A 22,461-nucleotide genomic window follows, 5' to 3' on the forward strand; every position below is an offset into this window, starting at 1 on the left:
CTCTGGATCAATGTCTGATGACAGAATTCAGTTCCCATAACTTATAGCATTATATTTTTCAAGAAAGGCATCCAGGCCCTCTTTGATCTTTTTTAGTGAATCAATCATTGCTCTTGTAAAAACTGCTTAAAACAAGGACAAATAAATCACTTATACTGAAGGGTTACATCAGTTCTATAGCTTAGTTTTGAAGTACCTAATATAAAGATCCAAAAGGACTAACTATTCTACAAGACGTGTCATGCTGGTGGCATGTCGTTATCATAGATGTGTTGAGAGCTCCACCTCCAGAGTTGTCCCTTTCTCCTTAAATTTGAGTAAACAGACAGTGACATAGATACTTTGGTCATTGATTAATAATTAGTGACATTGCATGGGCCGAGAGAGAGAACAGTTGAGTGATTGGGTAAGAGTACACGAGCAGAAGGTATAAATACTAATGGGAGTTAGAGATGCTCCAGTTTATTGGACATTGGAGAACACATAACATAAACCATGAGTGGCTGCCCATTTATGGGGACGAGGCATGCGTAAGTACATTGTCACTAAACAATATTCTGAGATTGTAAAAAAACTTCTAATAACACTGTAAGTAACTCTGATTTGTAATCTCTTTAAAGGCACACTTTCAGCAAACTCTCTCTGGGAGATAAAAATGGAGACGACTCACAAGAAGGAATAAATAAAGCCAGCAGAGGAGGACTGCTATATGGGGACTATTTGCAAGTAAATTATGCCGTATATATTTTAGTTTACTATAAAACAGACATTTGTAAGGATGCACTTTTATGGCTGCATTAAGACAACAAAATAGTTTACCTAAATATATTATTAATTTTATCAATCATAATTAATGAACTAATACCAATATTTATTTTTTTGCTTCTTTAAGCTTTCTAAAGTGTTGGAGGCTCAAGAACTACAGAGTGAAAAAATGGGAAATAAAATCCATGATGAACATCTTTTCATTGTCACTCATCAAGGTATGTGGAAAACTCAGCTATACAAACATTTATGGTATATCCTTAGATTATGGCATGAATCCATGATATGTACAGGTTTCATCTCTGGACTCGTCTACTATCAAAACAATGGAGATTGTACGTCATTCTCCACCAATTCACAGTGGCCGCAATCGCCCAAAAGTTCAATAAATAAGCGGCCACATTTATAATATAATATTATAATATAATATATATAATATATCTATATATATAATTGTCTAAGGGTTTTTCCGTCTGTCTGTCTTTCTGTCTGTCTGTCTGTCTTTCTGTCTGTCTGTCTGTCTTTCTGTCTGTCTGTCTGTCCTGGAAATCCCGCCTCTCTGATTGGTCGAGGCCACCAGGCCTCGACCAATCAGCGACGGGCACAGTGACGATGATGTCATAATGGTTGCCATGTCGATGATGATGTCATAAAGGTTGCCTCGACCAATCAGCAACGGGCACAGCGACGATGATGTCATAATGATTGCCATGGCGACGATGATGTCATAAAGGTTGCCTCAACCAATCAGCGATGGGCACAGTCTGCCACGAATTCTGGAATCATCATTGTCCATATACTACGGAGACATGCATATTCTAGAATACCCGGTGCGTTAGAATCGGGCCACAATCTAGTATATTATATTTATACAATAGGAGAGATATTGAAGGAGAAGTCTCCTAGTGGGCTCTCAGATCAGTATCAGAACTTTATGGTATATCCTTTAATTTCATAATAAATGCCTAAGATGAGATAACCCATTTAAAGAGTAACCCTCGTTTTAATTTGTATTTAATAAATCAATAGTACACATGAACAAAGCAACTTTGTAATATGTAATATCAGAGAAATCTGCTTCTTTCACCTCCTGAACAAGTCTTTCATTTTTCAAAATTCTTAATTTAAAGGGAATCTGTCACCACATTTGATCTATCTAAACTATTAATATGGGCATACAGGCTGCAGAATGCTGAAAACAGTCCTCCTTGTGTGTCAGATATCAGATGCCTTGTTGCTGAGAAATCATCATGGCTATGGGGAGGATGGGCCTGGAGATAACTCTGCCTCCAGAGCTTGTTATACATGAAGGAGGCGTTCCCAGTGAGACAAGTAACCAACACAGAACAGGAGAAATTTGTCTTTGCAAACATATTTTTTGCTTTTCTCTCACCTCTGCTGTATTGCAACCCTGTCTGCCTATGAGCTGGAAGCTGAGAGGAACCTGCACATGTGTCAGGTATAACCACACACAGCCCTGCAGTGAGATCAGGAAAGCAGAGAGCGACCATTACATATCTCACTGGTAACTCACTTTCATATAAAATAAGCTCTGGAGGCAGAATTCTCTTCCAGATAGTGTCCTCCCTACAGCCCGGAAAAGGTCATTTACATATAGTGATAAAAGAGGATTTCTCAGCAGCTACACAGCTAATATGAGACACACAGGGAGGACTGTTTTCATCATTCTATATATAGCCTTTATGTCCATATTAATAGTTTAGATAGGTCAAATGTGGTAATAGATTCCCTTTAAGGAAGCATTTCTATATTGACACCCGTGAGATGTGATGTAGAAATAACCCCATAGCTATTGGTTATACATTATGCATTTATCTTGAGAAAGAGCCCTAGACATGCAACACTGTCAGTGGACAAGTAGCTAGAATTCCTATTGATTTGTAAGGAAATTCCAACCATGTCTCCCCTGATGCAATAATCGCGGGGTCTCATTCTCGATATACAGTAAAAGTGGCTCCAGCATCTACTATACATTTATGGCATATCCAATGCACACGCCATGAAAGCACAAGATGGAAATAACCATTTAACTGCTACAAAGTATGATGAGTAACTGTACCTACATAAAGTATTCTAGAACTATAACTATTCATGTTACTGGTTTTTGTGCTATTAAACACTGCATGTAAAAATTGCAAACTATAAAATATTTTTTTTTTTTGCTGTAGCATATGAACTTTGGTTTAAGCAAATACTATGGGAACTGGATTCTGTCAGAGAAATCTTCCAGAACGGACATGTAAGTTGATGCTTTTTTATAATTCTTGTTAAAATGATTTGTTTCTGCAGCTTGATGAGGGGCCAACACACAGACGATTCTCGGCAGATTTGTGGGCAGAGATACCTACACAGTGTATCCATCAGGACAGTTTCAAGCAATGATTCCTACCCTTGTCAATGAAGACCACCTTCTGTTGGTTGATACTGTGATCCTCCCAAAATGACATTACTTCACTAGTTATCCTTTGTGCTTCCAACACTAAATTTACCCAATATCACTGAAATATTAGTTGGTGTTACTGAACCCAAAGAAATGTTTCCAGTTACACGATTGTGATTTTGATTGAGAACCAATTTGTGTAAATTTAGAATTTTAAGATATAGAAAGCCAAATCGGGCTCCTCTTAATTCTCTATAAATACTGTGAATAGCACAATAGCGCACGGTTTAGGTACTGTTGATATGTAGCACTGGTGTCCTAAAGGGGTTGGCCAGTGAAAACAAGTTATAACTAATCTGATCATCGGGTCCTGCACCAACCGGCAGATTATTAATCTGGATAGGCAACTTTTATTGTTGTTACAAAATAAAGAAGCTGGTGGGATACCCAACTGCTGTCCATTCATACTCTATGGAGCAGCTAAGAAAAACTAAGCATATTGAATGTCAGCTTCATAGGGAATTAATGGCGCAACATATATACAGTTAGGTCCATATATATTTGGACAGAGACAATATTTTTCTAATTTTGGTTAGAGACATTACCACAATGAATTTTAAACAAAACAATTCACATGTAGTTGAAGTTCAGACTTTCAGCTTTTATTTGAGGGTATCCACATTAAAATTGGATGAAGGGTTTAGGAGTTTCAGCTCCTTAACATTTGCCACCCTGTTTTTAAAGGGACCAAAAGTAATTGGACAGATTCAATAATTGTAAATAAAATGTTCATTTTTAGTACTTGGTTGAAAACCCTTTGTTGGCAATGACTGCCTGAAGTCTTGAACTCATGGACATCGCCAGACGTTGTGTTTCCTCCTTTTTGATGCTCTGCCAGGCCTTCACTATGGTGGTTTTCAGTTGCTGTTTGTTTGTCTCTGTCCAAATATATATGGACCTAACTGTACCAGTAACAATAAAAAATGACATTTTAATTCATGTATCATTTTTGTTTGCAGGTAAGAGATGAAAGAAATATGCTGAAAGTTGTGACTCGCATCCATCGCATTTCCATGATTCTTAAACTACTGGTTGAACAATTCTCAGTTCTAGAAACAATGACCCCAATGGATTTCTTTGATTTCAGGTATGAGCTTACATAGCTGTAGCTTGTAAAATGACTCAAGCCAAAACAACGCGATAAACTCATAGTAGGGAGCACCAAAGAATTAAGTCATTGAAATCCATAACTAACTTGGCATATAATATACTGGTGTAAACTCTAGAGGAACAGTGGCTACTATAGGGGAAACCTCTGCATGAGACCCGGGTGGTAATGAACTACGTGAAGCACCTTTCCAGTGTAAAATATAAAGGGCCAATTGAAATACAATGTAATGCAGCAATTTCATAGGAGAAATAGGTCACTTTCTCCAGCCACAAAAACTGGTCATGGGGTTTCCTCGCACCATCAGGGAAACATCTCATGAACATAAGGGTGGAGCAAATACAACACTTTGAAAATCAGATATTTAGTGTAACACCCTTAGGAATTCTAAAGTGATGGTTAGAATTTATACACGGAAATAATATTGCGTATGTTGTTTTGTTTCTAAAGGGAATACTTGGCATCTGCATCTGGATTTCAGAGCATGCAGTTTCGAGTTCTTGAAAACAAAATTGGTGTCCCAGAAAGTTTGAGAGTTCCTTACAACAGACGCCATTACCGTGACAATTTCAAGGGAAAAGAGAATGAAGTACTACTTAGATCTGAAGAAGAACCTACTCTTCTGGGCCTCGTAGAGGTAAACTAAGAAATGCGATCTACAGTATACATAAAGTGTATAGAAAGTCCATAATAGATATATTTAATGATCTCAACTGCTTTTATAATAATTTTCTACTTTTTCTACCAAATTACAGAATGTTTGAACTTTTTTTTTTAAACAGTTATCAAAAATCTTGAATACTAGTGTTTTGTTTTTTTAAGGCATGGTTGGAACGCACACCTGGTTTGGAAGAAGTTGGCTTTAATTTTTGGGGAAATCTACAGATCAATATATTTCAAGGATTAGAGGAGGAGCTCAAACAGGCAATGGTAAACATTCTGAACAATGAATATGGGTAATCCTCCATGCTAGTAACTCTTCAAATCTCTTTCTTAAAAAATAATACTAAGTAGATAATTTGATTACAATATATATATAATTTGGTGACAAGAGTAAAAGAGGGCTTAAAGGGTTTATCCAAAACTTATATTTTTTACTATGGGCTTAAAAACTATCAGCTACCAGCTGGTTGTGCCCAGTGTTGATCTCTGCCAACACAGAGGGGTCAAAGACCGCTCCTACCGGTGATTCAACTGCTTGTGCTGTTGTCACGATGGAAAAGCAGTGTCAATGGGGTGTGACTGCTGATGTAATGCTGATTGACAGCCACCACCCAGCTGCCTTACAGACTACGGACTGTCAATCAGCATAAGGTCAGCAGTCTCACCCTATCGACAGAGCAGCCAATAATAGAAGAGCTGTTCTGTTGATGTTGAGCAGCTGAATCACCGGCAGGAGCGGTTAATAACTGCTATGTGCAGGCAGGTACTTAGCAACTATCAGCCTGTTTTTTTTTTTAAACAAAGTCCTGGATAAACCCTTTAAGATGTTTTATTCATCAGATGAAGGAAGAGAGTCTAGACATAAATAAGAAATAGATTTTCAACAATATATTTGGTAACTTTTACTAGGCCAAACCAGACTCAGAGGACAAGGAGGAACACCTGGCAGAGCTTCAAAAACAAAAAGAAGTCTTTACAGCATTGTTTGATGAGAAACGACACGAACATCTGCTTAGTAAAGGTAAAAGCACTATCTGATCATATAAGGAAAGAATTCTAATTAGCTAAGGATTCAGTCAAGTTGTTTAAAAACACTTTAAAGTGACCCTCCAGGCTTCCCCTTATTAAGGGTCCTTATAAATTGGCAGAATTCCCTCTTGCTGCAGTCACGGAGAGAACGGAGCAGCATACGATGACTTCTATAAAAAGTGCCTCCCTAGCTACGCCTCGCCAACAACTAGGGGGCACCTCATAGTTTAAGAATCATTGATATAAAGTACCCAACTACAGTAGGAATTGGGTGAGAAATGTCGGACAGGAGGTCCCAGCATGTCGAGTGGTTTTCTTCAACCTTACATGGCAGCATTTCAGGCTTCCCATAGAAACATGCAGATAAAAAACACATTAAAAATTGCATAGTTAAACAGCATTATCAGACAAACAATGAGCATCAGTTTTCATGAAATCCCATCTATTTTGCTTGGATAATTAAACATAGCAGATTTTCTGCATTAAAAAACCCATTGGAAAAAAATGCCGTTTTTATGCTACGTGGGAACACGGCCTTAGTCAAAATCAAGAGATCTCGCTTTCTGACTGCAAGTGCTGCTAAGAAGGGTGGTAATCTTTTGGGATTCCTCAACGCAAAAGTTTGGATGTGATTTCTACCAAAGACATTAGGCCTTTATTGGAAAATTGTCTTTTTTTACAGCAAACATATTACTACAACACCATGTACAGTAGCTGTGATAGATACAGGCGTATTGTGCATTAGCTCTGCAATAATATAACATCCAGTAATTATATTTTTATGTATTATAGGAGAAAGAAGATTGTCATATAAAGCATTAAAAGGGGCTTTAATGATATATTTCTACAGGTACAGTCACAGCAGATCAATTCTTAGTATATTCACATCTAATTTGAAACAATGGTCCAATACTAATCTTGTGTTTATTTTGAAGAGAGGAACCACGATTCCAGGTCCCATTTCAGCTCTTAACTTACCTAATGGACATTGATATTTTGATGACCAAATGGAGATGTAAGTATTAAATGTAGAACTTTCATTCTTTAATCGTAACCATATTGATGTTGGCATGTCATATAAACATATATTGTAGCTGTCACAGCGCCATTAGACATTAGTTTTTCCCAAATAACCTATGTGAAAAAAATCATTTTTTTTTACTTGTTTGGGTATTTAATAGAAATTTTTACCTAAAGCTTAAACTGATAGAGAACATGGGAGAATTAGGAAATAATACATAGGATATTTTGGATATTGAGTACACACCAGGTGATAACAATGGTAACAGCATACGTACTGTTTCAGATGAATTTTCAGAATAAGCTGTTGTGTGTGTGTACATGATGTATAGCACAAGTTCTGGCCATCATACAACAGGCATCCTGCATTTTTTTACTTTTTTACCTCTTTATTAGAAGTTGTAGCATTTTCTCTGTTAGGTCACAATCACATATCAGTATTTGGACAGTACTTGTATTTAGCTAATAAATAAAATAAATGAAAAAAATTGCATGGGGTACCCCTATTTTTAATAACCAGAAAAGGCTAAGCAAACAGCTGATATTAAAAGGCTGGCATGGTGCATGGATATGCCCCTTCCTAGCCTAATAGAACCAGACCTCAGTCGCCCCTGAATTGGAGCATCCAATAGATGCGCCAATTCTAGCACTTAGTCTCGGCTGCTCCTGATTGCCCTGATGCATTAGCAATAGGGGTAATGGTATTGGGGTTGAAGTCAGCTGTATAATGTCCACTGACATCAAGCCCAGGAGTTAGTAACAGAGAGGTGTCTATCAGACATCCCCATTACTAACGCCACAGTCAAAAGAAACACACACACACACTCTGAACGGGGCTCCATACACTGGACGAAGAAGACATGTGGGACCTCTATATGGAAGTCAGCGAACCGCGTGGATTACTTTTTTCTGGTAATAAATGGGTATAAGAGGGAATTTATCAGGGAGTGCTTTTTACAAATAAAGGATTTTGTATGTGTTTCTTTCTTTTGACTTTGAGGTTACTAATGGGGGTGTCTGATAGACGTCTCTCCATTACTAATCACAGGGCTTGATGTCAGCGGACATTACACATCTGTCATGATCCAGTCCTGAGTTTGCTTTCAACTGTCTTGTCTCTGGACTGGTCATGCTGGAGTTAATCCCCTCTGCCTCATTTTGGAGCTGGCTGGGTTATTTCAGTCCTCTGCAGCCTGCAGGCCAGTGTCAGCTATAGTTCATGCTTCCTGGCTTGAGCCCCTGACTCGTATACCTTAGTGATCCTTATGCCTCTGACTGCATGTACTCATGTATGACTCGACCTGATCTCTGGACTTCTCCCCTTGTTTTCTGCCTCTGATACCATGCTCCCCGACTGGCTTCAACTCTGGCTTGTACCCCAACTTCGTCTTACGTCTCACATTTTGGTTACCACGTTCTAGGCTCTGACTTCTTGCTTGTCCCTGACTACGTGTTTTGCTGTTATCTTTTGGTACATTGGCTCCTGACAGTTTTGGATTCGTCTTGTCTGACTACTCTTTTGTGGCACCTGTGCTGCTGCTCAGTGTTGCACCTTGCTATGCTGTCTGTGCAACCTATCTTCCCTCACCAGCACCACTTGGTGGAGGTTGCACTATACTGCACTGCAGCAGCACATTATGACAGCAAACATAAACATCCCACCCTATTAATATCAGCTCACAGCTGTCTGCTTAGCATTTGCTGGTTATTAAAAATAGGGAGGACTCCACATCATCTTTTTAGGGTCCCCCCTTTTTAAAAACCAGTAAAGTCTAAGCAAACAGCTATGAGCTGATATTAATAGGCTGGGAAGCTATATGGAGATTATCCTCTTCCCGGACTAATAAGACCAGCTCACAGCTGTCTGTTTCCCCATAGCTGGTTATTAAAAATAGGGGCGGGGACCCAACACCATTTTTGTTTACATTTACTTTTAAAAGGAGCTGGATAAGCTCGAGAGAGCTTATTAAATATCAAATGGCTATCTAGCTATCTCTATCTATCCCATATCTATGTCTCTATATTTGACAATGTATCTATATCTATATATAACATTGCTTTATTAGTTGAAAACTAGCTTTAAATTACAGCTATTAAGGTATGTAAAATGTTAAAAACGCATTGCATACGGATGTCATACAGATGCCAGGTGAGAAAAATCGCATTGTAATCGCATGACGCTCGTCCTACTATTCTGAGTCAACATCAGACTGATTTTTTTATACCGTAGTGTGACTCCAGTCTTCTTCTTTTACCCACAGCACTCTCCACAGATTTTTGTACGTTTCTGGTGTAATTTGTTCCTTCACTGAAGATAGATTATTAGACACCTTTGATTTTTTTTTTATGTGAATAATCAGTGCATGAGAGAAGTAAATTAAGTGGGGAAAGAAGAATTTTTTAAAAAGATTTATAGGGTGATTCAAAAAGGATGGTGCAAAAGTACAGTTCGCTCGTATATGCTCGAATCCTGCTCATTGTGACTTCCAAAGGCGTTGGGAGGCCCGGATTTTCCTATGATAAACACCCAGTAGTTTAAAATTGCATCACACAATGCGAAATATGGTTTCATCGTGAAGCCCACTTACCAAATTTATTCTGAAAGCTTTGCTCTACTGTCACAGCGGACCTCGTTCTTCCAAATTTCAAAGCTTTCCTTGCTTCAATGCTGCCATCTTTCTGCTACACTATATTTACACATTTTAAATTTGGCTCTTGAAAAATGAAAAGCTTTGCTGTGATTCATTATTAAGGGCAACTTAGCCAGTTTTGCTTTGATTTTCATTCATTGCTGTTTTTTAGATAGAGGCCTTTTTTTTGTTCAATTCTTTGTGGATCACACGCTCCTCCACCTCCAGCCATTGTATGGACAAAAGTGCTGGTCACTGTGTGAGGAAAGCTGCAGTAACTAGAAAGTGGTGACCTCTTCATCTGAGAATCCATCTGTAAGCTCGTTCTGACAGTCGAACAGGAAATTTTGTTTATTTTCAGACTTTATCTGAGCCGCTCTCACCTGATTATTGCCACAAACTGAATGCACAGGGTAATGGAAAGACTATGACAGCCAAACCGCACATTTGTGATGAATCCTGACTCCAAAGATGATTATTAGCCCAAAATAGATGAATTTAAGTAAAGAAAAAAAAGTCTCGAAATATGGCCAACCCAACTTATGATAAAGATAGCACAGAAAGTTAGTGAACAATGCTTTAAGAGTCCAGGGCGGTTTAAAACTTACAAAGCTGTGTAAGTATTGTCTGTACTGTTATCACTTGTCAACAGAACCTGATAGGAAATAAGAAAGAGGTCGATATCGATTGAAGAAGTTGGGAGGATAAAGAAAGAGTTAAGGCAGGCAGAAAGCTAATGAGTCCAAGGTATTGAAACAGGAAGGTTAAAAAGACATCAGCATAGAATGACTGTTCAAACCAAGTACAGGCGCTCGGAGCATCATGGTGTGGTCACTTATATACACCTTCCCACCTGCTTGGCTTCCAACTATCTCCACTTGTGATGAGCGAGTGTACTCGTTGCTCGGGTGACCTCCAAGTATTTATGACTGCTAGGAGATTTAGTTTTCATTGCGGCATCTGAATGATTTACAGCTACTAGCTAGGCTGAGTACATGTGGGGATTCCCTTGCAACCAGGCAACCCCCACATGTACTCAGCCTGGCTAGTAGCTGTAAATCATTCAGCTACCGCGATAAAAACTAAATCTCCGAGCAGTCATAAATACTCAGAGGTCACCCGAGCGTGCTCAGGAAAACCCAAGCAATGAGTACACTCGCTCATCGCTAGTGTTTATAAATGATTGTCCCCGCCATGAAGCACCAAACAGCGGGACTTAGTTTGAGAAGTCATTCTGTGCTGACAGAGTCCCTTTAAGGTGAACCTGCTATGTTGTATGCGCAGTATCACCTGTGGACAGCATGGAGAAGATGAGCAGCCTGACATAGGTTTGTTGAAAAAGATTTAATATAACATGCATTTAATGCATTGAAATTCCCAGTTTTTTATACATAGCAGTCCAGTGGAAGGTCCTACTAGAGTGTGACCAAATGCTGCAGCTTAACACATAGGTGAAACTATGTCCAGTCAGTGAACAAATAGCCAATTTATTATCCCAATTGTGCAGCCATTGGCCTTTCAAGGATGGTTGAAATTTCAGTCATATTCAGTTGCATCTTCTGACTACACTAAGTGGGATTAGTGATTCAGTAACAGATGTGATATGATAAAACTAATTTTTGTAAGGGTTTTGGCAATAGAGAAATGTCTAAAGGCTCAATTTTTTGGTGACATAATTTATTACCGAAAAGGAGCTAGAGTTGCACAATGCCACCACTTATGTTGAAAAGTTCCATAGTTTCCAGCAGTGGTCTGGTTTCAAATATTTCATTATTGTGACTTATTAGGAAACTGTTGTGTCTGGACACAATGTGACAGACTAAGTGATTGTGAAATTTCACTTACATAAAATATAGTCTCAGATTCTGACCCATAGAAGAGATTGAAGTGTCTACTAAGTGGGAGATCAGAAGACTGGAAGTTGTTATAGCCCTCAATATCAAGTGTTTGGGGCATTGGTGATGAAATTCTACGATCCATCTTTCAAAGTCAGGTCTCTCAGATTTGTACGATCGTTCTTATGTCAGAGCAGAATTATATCATGCTGTGCTATTTGTACGTCATATAGTTTTAGTAGTGGAACTGGTGAAAAATGAGGTCTTGGTGGGTCCATTTTGAGACAGAAAACCTCCCAGACCGATAGATCATAGAGGTCAAGGGAATAGGTTATAGAACTAAAAAATGTCCAAGAGTGGTTTTAGTAATCAAGTTCTTTATCCTTGGGGAAAGCAATAATATTGTTTGAATCTAAACAGCTGAGTAGGTGGTGGAGAATAAGTAATCTTTGAATTTGATGTTTTAACAGATAATCATGTTTGCATGGTGCACAGAATGATTGGCAGCAAAGCTGGAACTGGTGGTTCATCTGGCTATCATTACTTGCGGTCAACTGTGAGGTAAGGTAATTAATTGGAAAATGCAGAAATGAAAGATGGAAAGGATTTCTAAGCTTTATAATTGTGAGCAATGATGGTGCTAAAATTATAAAACTCAACACTGTGTACTAGGACAACTCCACACAAATAACGTCTGTATAACCCTCAGAGGAGAATTTGCAATAGTAGAGCAGAATGTCAAGATAGCCAATGTCTGCAAATGCCTCTTCTCTAATCTGTACCGCCAAGGCTAATCAAAGTAAAATGGATCAGAAGCAAGGCTCTTAGGCTAGGTTCACATTGCGTTAGGGCAATCCGTTAAGCGCATAGTGCTAGCGGATTGCGCTAATGCAATGTTTGTTTAGGGTCTGCATTCGGCGTCCCCGCTAGCGCAGATCCCTGATCTGCGCGAGGGACGGACCTCGGACGCTGCTTGCAGCGTCCGAGGTCCGTCACAAAAGAACGGCACATCGCTAGCGCGTGCCGAAAATGGCATGCATTAGCGATGCGCTACAGCAAAAAATGACATTGCTGTCAATTGGTGCGCTAACGGACCCATTGCATGGCGTTAATTGCGACATTTTCGCTGTGCAACGCAGTCCGTTAGCATTAACCTATTAAAGCGTGAACCTAGCCTTAAAGAGTCGACATTGAATTTTAGGATTGTTACTTCCAATAGGCGGCACTAGAGTTCATGTCCTCTTCCTCTCTCCAGAGCCAATTTGTATATTTAAGTTTTCCAGAGGAGCACAGCGTGGCTTCTCCTCACACCAGTATACACGCTAAGGGTTCCTTCTTCACACTGCGTTTTGATACCAGTTCGTTGATCCCGTTGGGGCTTACAACTGAACCCCCCACAAAATGTAGTAGACTGCATCTGGGTGGCGATCTCTAATAGGCATAGACGCTCGAAAATTATGCACAACAGAGCACACATTCACTTTGTTGGAAGGAACCAACAAACAGGTGGCAAAATGCAGCATGAAAGCACCCTTAGGGTATTTGCAGATGATACAGAAGTGGCAGCGCTTTGGAGGCAGCGCTTTTTCGCCGTGTCCAAAGCACTAACGGCTAATGAACGGAGGTGAATTCGCATGTGCTCACTGAACCATGTGGATTCACCACGTCCAATACATTCTATGGGTGAAATGTCTCTATGGGAGAGAATCTGCAGATATGCGTCGCATGCCTGTCTCCACGGGCATCTGTGGACGCATAGTGTGCATGGGATTTATTGAATTCCCATCCATTATACTGTAACATGTGGCTGCTGCGGGTTGGACGCTGCACAAGTATGCAGTAGACCAGTGTTCCCCAAGTCCGGTCCTCAAGAGCCACTAATAGGTCATGTTTTCAATATTTCCTTAGGGTACCATCACACTATACGATTTACTTACGATCACGACCAGCGATACGACCTGGCCGTGATCGTAGGTAAATCGTAGTGTGGTCGCTGGAGAGCTGTCACACAGACAGCTCTCCAGCGACCAACGATGCCGAGGTCCCCGGGTAAACATCGGGTTACTAAGCGCAGGACAGCGCTTAGTAACCCGATGTTTACCCTGGTTACCAGCGTAAAAACAAACAAACAGCACATACTTACATTCCGGTGTCTGTCCCTTGCCGTCTGCTTCCCGCACTCACTGACTGCCAGCCGTAAAGTGAAAGCACAGCCCAGCGATGACGTCACCGCTGTGCTCTGCTTTCACTTTACGGCTGGCAGTCAGTGAGTGCGGGAAGCAGACGGCAAGGGACCTGACGGACACCGGAATGTAAGTATGTGCTATTTTTGTTTTTTTTACATTTACGCTGGTAACCAGGGTAAACATCGGGTTACTAAGTGCGGTCCTGCGCTTAGTAACCCGATGTTTACCCTGGTTACAAGCGAACGCATCGCTAGATCGGTGTCACACACACCGATCTAGCGATGACAGCGGGAGATCCAGCGACGAAAGAAAGTTCCAAACGATCTGCTACGACGTACGATTCTCAGCAGGATCCCTGATCGCTGCTGCGTGTCAGACACAGCGATATCATAACGATATCGCTGGAACATCACGAATCGTACCGTCGTAGCGATCGAAATGGCACTGTGTGACGGTACCCTTAGTATGGCCCAGGTGATAATTGCATCACCTGCACAGGCAATAATTCAATCACCTGTGCAATAGTAAGGAAATCCTGAAAACATGACCTGTTGGTGGCTCTTGAGGACCGGACTTGGGGAACACTGCAGTAGACCAAAGGCCAGCTAAGATGACTGTTCAGTGGGTGCCCTTAGCGGTTAAAAGAACTTCACGTAAATGCCCCTATTCGAATACAGTCCAGTCTTATGTAAGCAATGCTTACTTGTTTACCCTATGCATTTGCTTCAGTGGATGAAAACATTCTCTTTCACATTCATTGTGCCTTAGTTCTTCATTCCCATAGCTGCACTACCTTTAGGAGCTGTCAGCGTGGAATCCAGAATAGAAGAGATAAGTGCGGCTTCTGTGCACAGCTCACATAGAATTGCCTAGATCAGTGGTTTCTAACCTGTGGTACTCCGGCTGTTGGAAAACTACACATGCCAGCAAGATTTTGCAAACACAGACTGTCAGGACATGCACCGAGTCCAGACTGATACATTGAGGGGTTAACAACTTATTTATTCCTACAGGACTTCTAGGTGAAAATAATAAACACAACAATTACTCACCTTTCTTTCCCTGCTTTGGCTTTTGATGACAAGTTGCAAACCTGAAATATTGACTACAGTGCACGCGACTGTTGCAGCTAATTACTGTTCGTGCCTTCATGATCGGCATCCCTGTTGAGCCTAGTGATTGGCTACAGTGGTCAAGTGTCCTGTAGTTGTGATGTCACTTGTCAGGCAAGGCGAGCAGTAGGGGACAGTCATTGCTGGAGCAGGGAGAGTAACACTTAGGTTTATTACATTTTTATTCTTACTCCTAATAAACCTTGAATTTAAATGCATCAGAATTATTCTATTATTTGCATCTTGTTATGTATTTTGGACACTTTGAGCCTTACATTAGGGGTGTTACTTTGCAGAAAATGTGTGAGGCTTAATATGTAAAATTGTGTTCTAAAATGAAGCCAATTAATAGATGGTGTTAAAAGCAGAGACTATTCTGTACCATACTAGACTACAAAGAAGTACCAGCTTTATCAAACAGCTTCTTGACCCACTTTGAGAAACCTGTTACATTTAACACCGTCTAGTCCATAAATGAGGCAGGATTGGTAAATATGCCACATTGTAGAAGTTGGTTTAGATTCTTTATGAAGAGGGTAAATCAATTTAAGCAAAGTCCTTGAAACAAACTATTTTAGAAGGTGCTTAAATCGTTTTTCTGGGCAAGGCATACATTTCAGCAGGTCCAAGAGTTTATAATGGCTAGCACTCAACTGAGGTGAAGGTGACGGTGCTAGTGAAGGGAACCAAAAGTTCCAAAGTCACGGAATATATAGATCACTGCACACGTACAAGGAAATTGGATGCTTTCAAGTGAAAATTTATTTATAGTGGTTCAAGCGACTGGTAAATTTTGACGTTTCGGCCAATACATAGCCTTGGTCACAACGTCGGTCCAAGGAATGGCGAGTCCATATACTACAGACACAGTGGTGTCTGAGGTAAAAGAAAGGAGCTCCGACGTGCAGTGTGGCCCTCTGAGTTGCGCCTTGCGTATAGGCAATGTGCGGAGATCCTGACACAGCCGTGTCTAGGAGGGTGCTGGCGCTGGCGAAGGGGTTCCCAAAAGGATCCGGTGCTGACACACCCGTGTCCTGAGCTCAGGACACGGGTGTGTCAGCACCGGATCCTTTTGGGAACCCCTTCGCCAGCGCCAGCACCCTCCTAGACACGGCTGTGTCAGGATCTCCGCACATTGCCTATACGCAAGGCGCAACTCAGAGGGCCACACTGCACGTCGGAGCTCCTTTCTTTTACCTCAGACACCACTGTGTCTGTAGTATATGGACTCGCCATTCCTTGGACCGACGTTGTGACCAAGGCTATGTATTGGCCGAAACGTCAAAATTTACCAGTCGCTTGAACCACTATAAATAAATTTTCACTTGAAAGCATCCAATTTCCTTGTACGTGTGCAGTGATCTATATATTCCGTACATTTCAGCAGGGACTGCATAATTCCAAATTCTAACAGTATGTGGCATATACACTGTTAGGAGATTACTCTGTGGATCGTTTGATTGGTAATTATGTGATGTCCATAGTTGCTCAATTCACTGATATAATCTGTATGCCTCACTGAGGTACGAGAGGACAGTTTGTGAATGATAAAAAAAAACACGTACCTTCTAAAAAAAAAAAAACATACGCTCCCCTAATTCTGCTGCTTTTTTCTATTTTGCTCTAGCTCACTCCATTGCAGAGATATTGAGATCTGCTGTTTTTGGAGCGTTCTATGTGAAATCTCCGCCTGCAGACTATCTGAGCTTTTCTTTAGAGTCTTCACTGGAAGTGTGTATTTTTTTCACCTCTCCCTCCCAGGCGCTGCCAATCCAGCTAGGTAGCCGATCTAAAAATGAGTGTTAGGTGCAGCAGAGCTGAGAATGGCAGTAAGTGAGAGATGAAAGCTCATCACCCAGAGAAAACTCTGAAGAAATGTCCAGTTGGACTCCGAGAAGAGATTTCAGATACTGTGCTCCAAAAGCATCATATGTGAATGTCTCTGGGCTGGAATGACACAGTACAAATCTGAGAAGAGTGTCAGAATCAGGGCAATTCATTGAATTTTACATGTACTTAACTGAATTTTTTTTAGCAAGTGAAAGGTTTGCTTTAACCCAAAAACCATAGTGCTGAAACCACCAGAAATGAGTATAACCAGTAATGTCTCTTTCTTCCACAGTGACAGATACAAAGTTTTCGTAGACCTGTTCAACCTCTCAACATTTTTAGTGCCAAGACACTGGGTACCTCGACTGAACCCAAGCATCCACAAATTCCTGTACACTGCAGAATGTTGTGACAGCTCGTATTTCAGCAGTGATGACTCAGATTAAGACTTGTTTTTGCCACTATTGCCATCACTTTTGTAGTACTTTAAAGGGAAGTTGTGATGAGTAATTAGGCTAGGACTACATCTGCACTTTATCGTATCCATTAAAAAAAAATATGAAATTGCTGTCCATAGAAATGCATTTAGCAGCTTAAAAATTTCTTGTCCAGTCAAGCATGTTACTAATACTTTCCCTTAATTGGGATTTTTGAGCGATTATTAGAAACTAGTTGCTGTTTTTTCCACCAAAGAATATTATGAAAATTGCTCAAAATGTCTTAATATTACTCACTGAGGTTTGCATTATTCTATGGAAAAAAAAAAACTTACTACAAGAAGTGCAGTTGTAGCCCTAACCTTACAGTACAAAGTCACAATTTTGGTGATATCATAATGTAATACGGTATATGTTTTGTTATCAAAGTTTAAAATATACAATAATTTAACAAAAATAATATTTAAAGAAAATTCTGTACATGGTTAAAAGTATTATAAACATCTATATACCATAATGTATTTAAGCATTTACCTCCACTGTATGTGTAAACTTCTCTGTATACTATTGTTTATTTTGTAGATAGTAAAGGTTGTGTAATAAACATGGACAAATGAATATAGAAAAATGACATCATTCATTGTAAATATAAAAGTGACCCAAATATGCAACTATAATGTTATGGATTTCATAATAAAACATTAAGAAAACTACATAATCTGTGTAAAATGTTTGTTGATTTATATAACCGGACCAGCATCCATTAATATTCAAATATTTTATTGTTTAACCTCTTCCTAACAGAACCAGTATGTGCTGTGGTTTTTTTTCCCCTCTTCTTCTTGCAAGAGCCAAGACTTTAATTTTTGCTATCGACATATGCAGGACTTGTTTTTTTTGCAGAACAAATGGTAGTTTTAAATTACACCATTCACTTTACCATTTAATGTACAGAAAATCGGGAAAAAAAAAACCTGAGTCAAATGAACTGGTGAAAAAAAAAATGTTGGCATTATTTTTGCAACGTTCGGTAGAAATGACCTGGTAACATTTTAGGTTCAGACTTTTGTGAATGCAAAAATAGTTTTTTTATTTAATTTTTTTTTTTTTTTTTAAGATTTCTGCACATTTTTTAAAAATAAGTGAAACATTTTTTTTAGCCTCTCTAAGGTACTTGTTTGATAACTTGCACTATATTATGCAATAGTTTAGCATTGCATATATTGTGAAAATAATGATATGTTAAAGCACATCCAAAAGTTGAACTTCATAGAATGACCAAGATGGTGGTAACGGGGACCTTCAGTAACCTCCTGGCAGCTATGGTAACACATTGAAACCCTACCATCAGTATCTCATCAACCATTAATCATGGGGGTTGATCAATCATGCTTTGGGGTTGTGTTGAAGCCAATGGCAAGGAGAACATTTCATAGGTAGAGGGAAGAATGGGCTCAATGAAATTTCAACAAATTCTTGATGCAAACATATTACCATCCGTAAAAAAGCTGAAGCTTAAAAGAGTATGGTTTCTACAAATGGATGATGCACACATCAAAATCAACAATAGACTACGCAAAAAGGCGCAAGATGAAGGTTTTACAATGGACCTCACAGTCCCCTGATCTGAACATCATTGAAAATCTGTGACTAGGCCTCAAAAATAGCCGTGCATGCAAGACGACCCAAGAATCTCACAGAACTGAAAGAATATTCTAAGGAAGAATGGATCAAAATCTCTCATGCAAGAATTGAAAGACTCTTCTCTGCCTACAAAAAGTATTTACAAGCTGTGATACTTGCAAAAGGGAGTGCTACTAAATACTAACCATGTAGGGTGCCCAAACTTTTGCATTAGCCCATTTTCTTTTTTGTACTTGTTACAAAGTAAAAGATGAAAATATATATTTTTTTGCCTAAAATACAAAGGAAATGTATCATCTTTAACGCTAGGCCTTTTAAATGTTCACAATAACAGCAATTTTGACCAGGGTTGCCCAAACTTTTACATGCCACTGTAAATCTCCAAACCTCCCTACAAAACAATCAAAAATACCTTGTATTATAGTCAGGTACACGACATTCCAGCTGGATATGCGTCACTAGTCTTCATCCGGCGCCTCCTTTCTTGCGATGCCGTCCTCCTTCCCGGCTTTGTGTGGATGTGCTGCCCATGCACACTGCAGTACTTTACTCTGCCCTCAGCAGGGCATAGAAAGGTACATCTACGCAGGAGTGCAATGGAGAACACTATGTGGATGACATCGGACGCGTCATCCACATGAAGCAGAGAAGTAGGACGGCATCACAAGGGAGGAGGTGAAGGTCCAGGACCAGTGATGCCCATAGGACAAGACCACCCCATAGGCAAGTATAATAAAGGGTCTTTTTGTTTTGCAAGGAGGCTTGGAGACTAATATACAGAATTCCAGAACGATGTTACACAGGGCTGACAGGTGGCAACAGTAAGGTATATGGGAAAAACCTGGTAACACGAGATAGTAAAATTGCCCTCTCTAGATGTGTTATAAAAATTCAGAATGTGTCCATATGATTTAAGATCCATTGTAGTTGTCCGGTGCATATAGCAAGTAAATTCATTCAGTCTTTGATGTATGGAATCGCCTTTTAGGCAGTTGTCTTTAGTGAATGCTGTTGCCTGTGGTGTATGGCATTGCCTTTAAGCATTTATCTTTGGTGAATGGCATTGCTTATTAACTATTTGCCTTCCTTATATTAATAGAGATTATTTCCATACTTTATACTAGTCATTGTTAAACTATTATGGTGTGCACAGAGATATAATTTAGTTCCAGCAGCAGTGTGTCAGCATTGAATCTGGAGTTCTTTGATTGGAGGCAGCGCCTCCAATCATGGGTGTGCGACCATATAAATTAGATCTGAATGCATTCACATTATAAAAATAATACCACATACATTATACAGGGTATACAGCAGTGTGTGTACACTGTATATCTATATATATATATAAGAGGCATCGTGATTACTCGCTAATCCCGCCCCTGCACAGTAGCTCCGCCCCCTACCACATCAACACACAATCTCGCCCCCCACCCCATTACCACACAATCCTGCCCCACCACATTATCACACATCACCACACACAATCCCGCCCCCCCACCACATAATACCGCCTGCCCACCACATCACCACACATACCGCCCCCCACATCACCACATATTCCCGCCCAACACCACACATAATCACGCCCCCATTACCACACATAATCCCACCCCCCAACACATCACCACACATAATCCAGCCCCCCACCCCATTACCACATAATCCCGCCTCCCCACATCATCACATAATCCCACCCCCATACACATAATCCCGCCCACCACATCGCCACACATAATCCCGCCCCCCACCACACATAATCCCACCCCCACCATATCACCACACATAATCCCACCCCCATTACCACACATAATCCTGCCCCACCACATCACCACACAATCTCACCCCCCACCACACATAATCCCACCCCCCACATCACCACACATATTCCCGCCCCCACAACACCACACATAATCCCACCCCCCACCACACAAAATCTCACCCTCCCACCACATTACCACACATAATCCAGGCAGACCCCCACCACATATAATCCTGCCCCCCACATCAGCACACATAATTCCACGCCCCACCACATTACCACACAATCTCGCCCCCCACATCACCACACATAATCTCGCCCCCCAACCACATATAATCCCACCCCCCACCACACATAATCCAGCCCCCATCAACAAACATACACACAATCCCGCCCACTACATCACCACATATAATTCCGCCCCCCACATCACCACAATCCCACCCCCCACCACATCACCACACATAATCCCACCCCCCCACATTACCGCACGAGGCTCTGTCCACACACATTACCGCACGAGGCTCCGTCCACACAAATACCAAACGATGCTCCGTCCCCCCACATTACCACATGAAGCTCCATCCCCACACATTACCACACGTGGCTCTGTCCCCACATTACCACATGAGGCTCCGTCCTCACACATTACCACACGAGGCTCCGTCCTCACACATTACCACACGAGGCTCCGTCCTCACACATTACCACACGAAGCTCCGTCCCCACACATTACCACACGAAGCTCCATCCCCACACATTACCACACGAAGCTCTGTCTCCACACATTACCACACGAGGCTCTGTCCTCACACTGTTATTAACTTCATTTTAAGTTAATTTACTACCTGCGTAAGCACTATTGAATGTTGTCATTATTTACTTTAATCACCAGCAGCGTTAATTAGATAGCAATGTGCGTGCCGAACGTTAGCTGGCTGGAAAAAGCTATATATATATATATTCACACACACACCCTGCTGTATTCACTATTCACACAGATTCACAGAAACAGAGTGAGCTCCGCCCACCCCTCAGTTTCCAGAACCTGGAAGTGACAAAGAATCTGATCTGAGAGGAAGCCGGAGAGTCTCAGCCAGAGATCACGTGACCAGCACAGCAGTTCAGGTTACAGCTGGATTTGACAAAGTGTTTAGTGAAATGCTTATCTATGGGAGTTAAATTTCTATGTAAGGTAATGGACAACCCCTCTAAAAACAAATGTTTATTCATATACCGTATATACTCGCGTATAAGCCGAGATTTTCAGCCCATTTTTTTTAGGCTGAAAGTGCCCCTCTCGGCTTATACTCGTGTCAATGTCACAGGGGGTCGGCGGGGGAGCGGCAGCTGTCCATCATACTCACCTGCTCCCGGCGCGTCTCTGCATGTCCTTGCTTCTCCGGCACCACAGCTCTTCCTGTGTTCAGCAGTCACGTGGTACCACTCAAAGTAATGAATATGGACGCGACTCCACTCCCATTGGGGTGGAGCCGCATATTAATTACTTTAATGAGCAGTACCAGTGACCGCTGAACACCGGAACAAGCTACCGGCGTCAGAGACCATCGCGGAGAAGCTGCAAGGGACTGCGCCGGGAGGGTGAGTATAACGGGGGAGGTGAGCATTGCGATATTCACCTGTCCCCATTCCACCACTGCGCGCCGCTCCATCTTCCGCATCCTCTGGCTGTGACGTTCAGGTTAGAGGTCGAGATGACGTGTTTAGGTTGAACGGGGATAGGTGAATATTGCAAGTGCTTGTCTCCCTTCCTGCTCAGGACAAGCGGTGCGTATGTCATTTTTTTTTATCGCAGCAGCATATGGGGCAAATGTTTCTATGGAGCATCTTATGGGGCCATAATCAACCTTAGTGCAGCATCATATGGGGCCATAATCAACCTTTATGCAGCATTATATGGGGCAAATGTTTCTCTGGAGCATCTTATGGGGCCATAATTAACCTTAATGCAGCATTATATG

General features: G+C 41.0%; 1 protein-coding gene across 1 annotated transcript; it reads left to right on the plus strand.

Annotated features, from left to right (window-relative positions):
- Nucleotides 1-459: 459 nt before the first annotated feature.
- On the plus strand, nt 460-17,790 carry TDO2 (tryptophan 2,3-dioxygenase). Its single transcript, XM_069745759.1, has 12 exons — nt 460-530; nt 621-726; nt 893-983; nt 2,955-3,025; nt 4,186-4,313; nt 4,785-4,971; nt 5,157-5,264; nt 5,907-6,018; nt 6,819-6,876; nt 6,962-7,041; nt 11,982-12,072; nt 16,932-17,790. Exons 1-12 carry the CDS (start codon nt 496-498, stop codon nt 17,083-17,085), a joined length of 1,221 nt encoding a protein of 406 aa, XP_069601860.1. The 5' UTR covers nt 460-495; the 3' UTR covers nt 17,086-17,790.
- The last annotated feature ends 4,671 nt before the right edge of the window (nt 17,791-22,461 follow it).

Source organism: Ranitomeya imitator, chromosome 1 (genome assembly GCF_032444005.1).
Source record: "Ranitomeya imitator isolate aRanImi1 chromosome 1, aRanImi1.pri, whole genome shotgun sequence".
In the NCBI taxonomy this organism is placed as follows: Eukaryota; Metazoa; Chordata; class Amphibia; order Anura; family Dendrobatidae; genus Ranitomeya; species Ranitomeya imitator.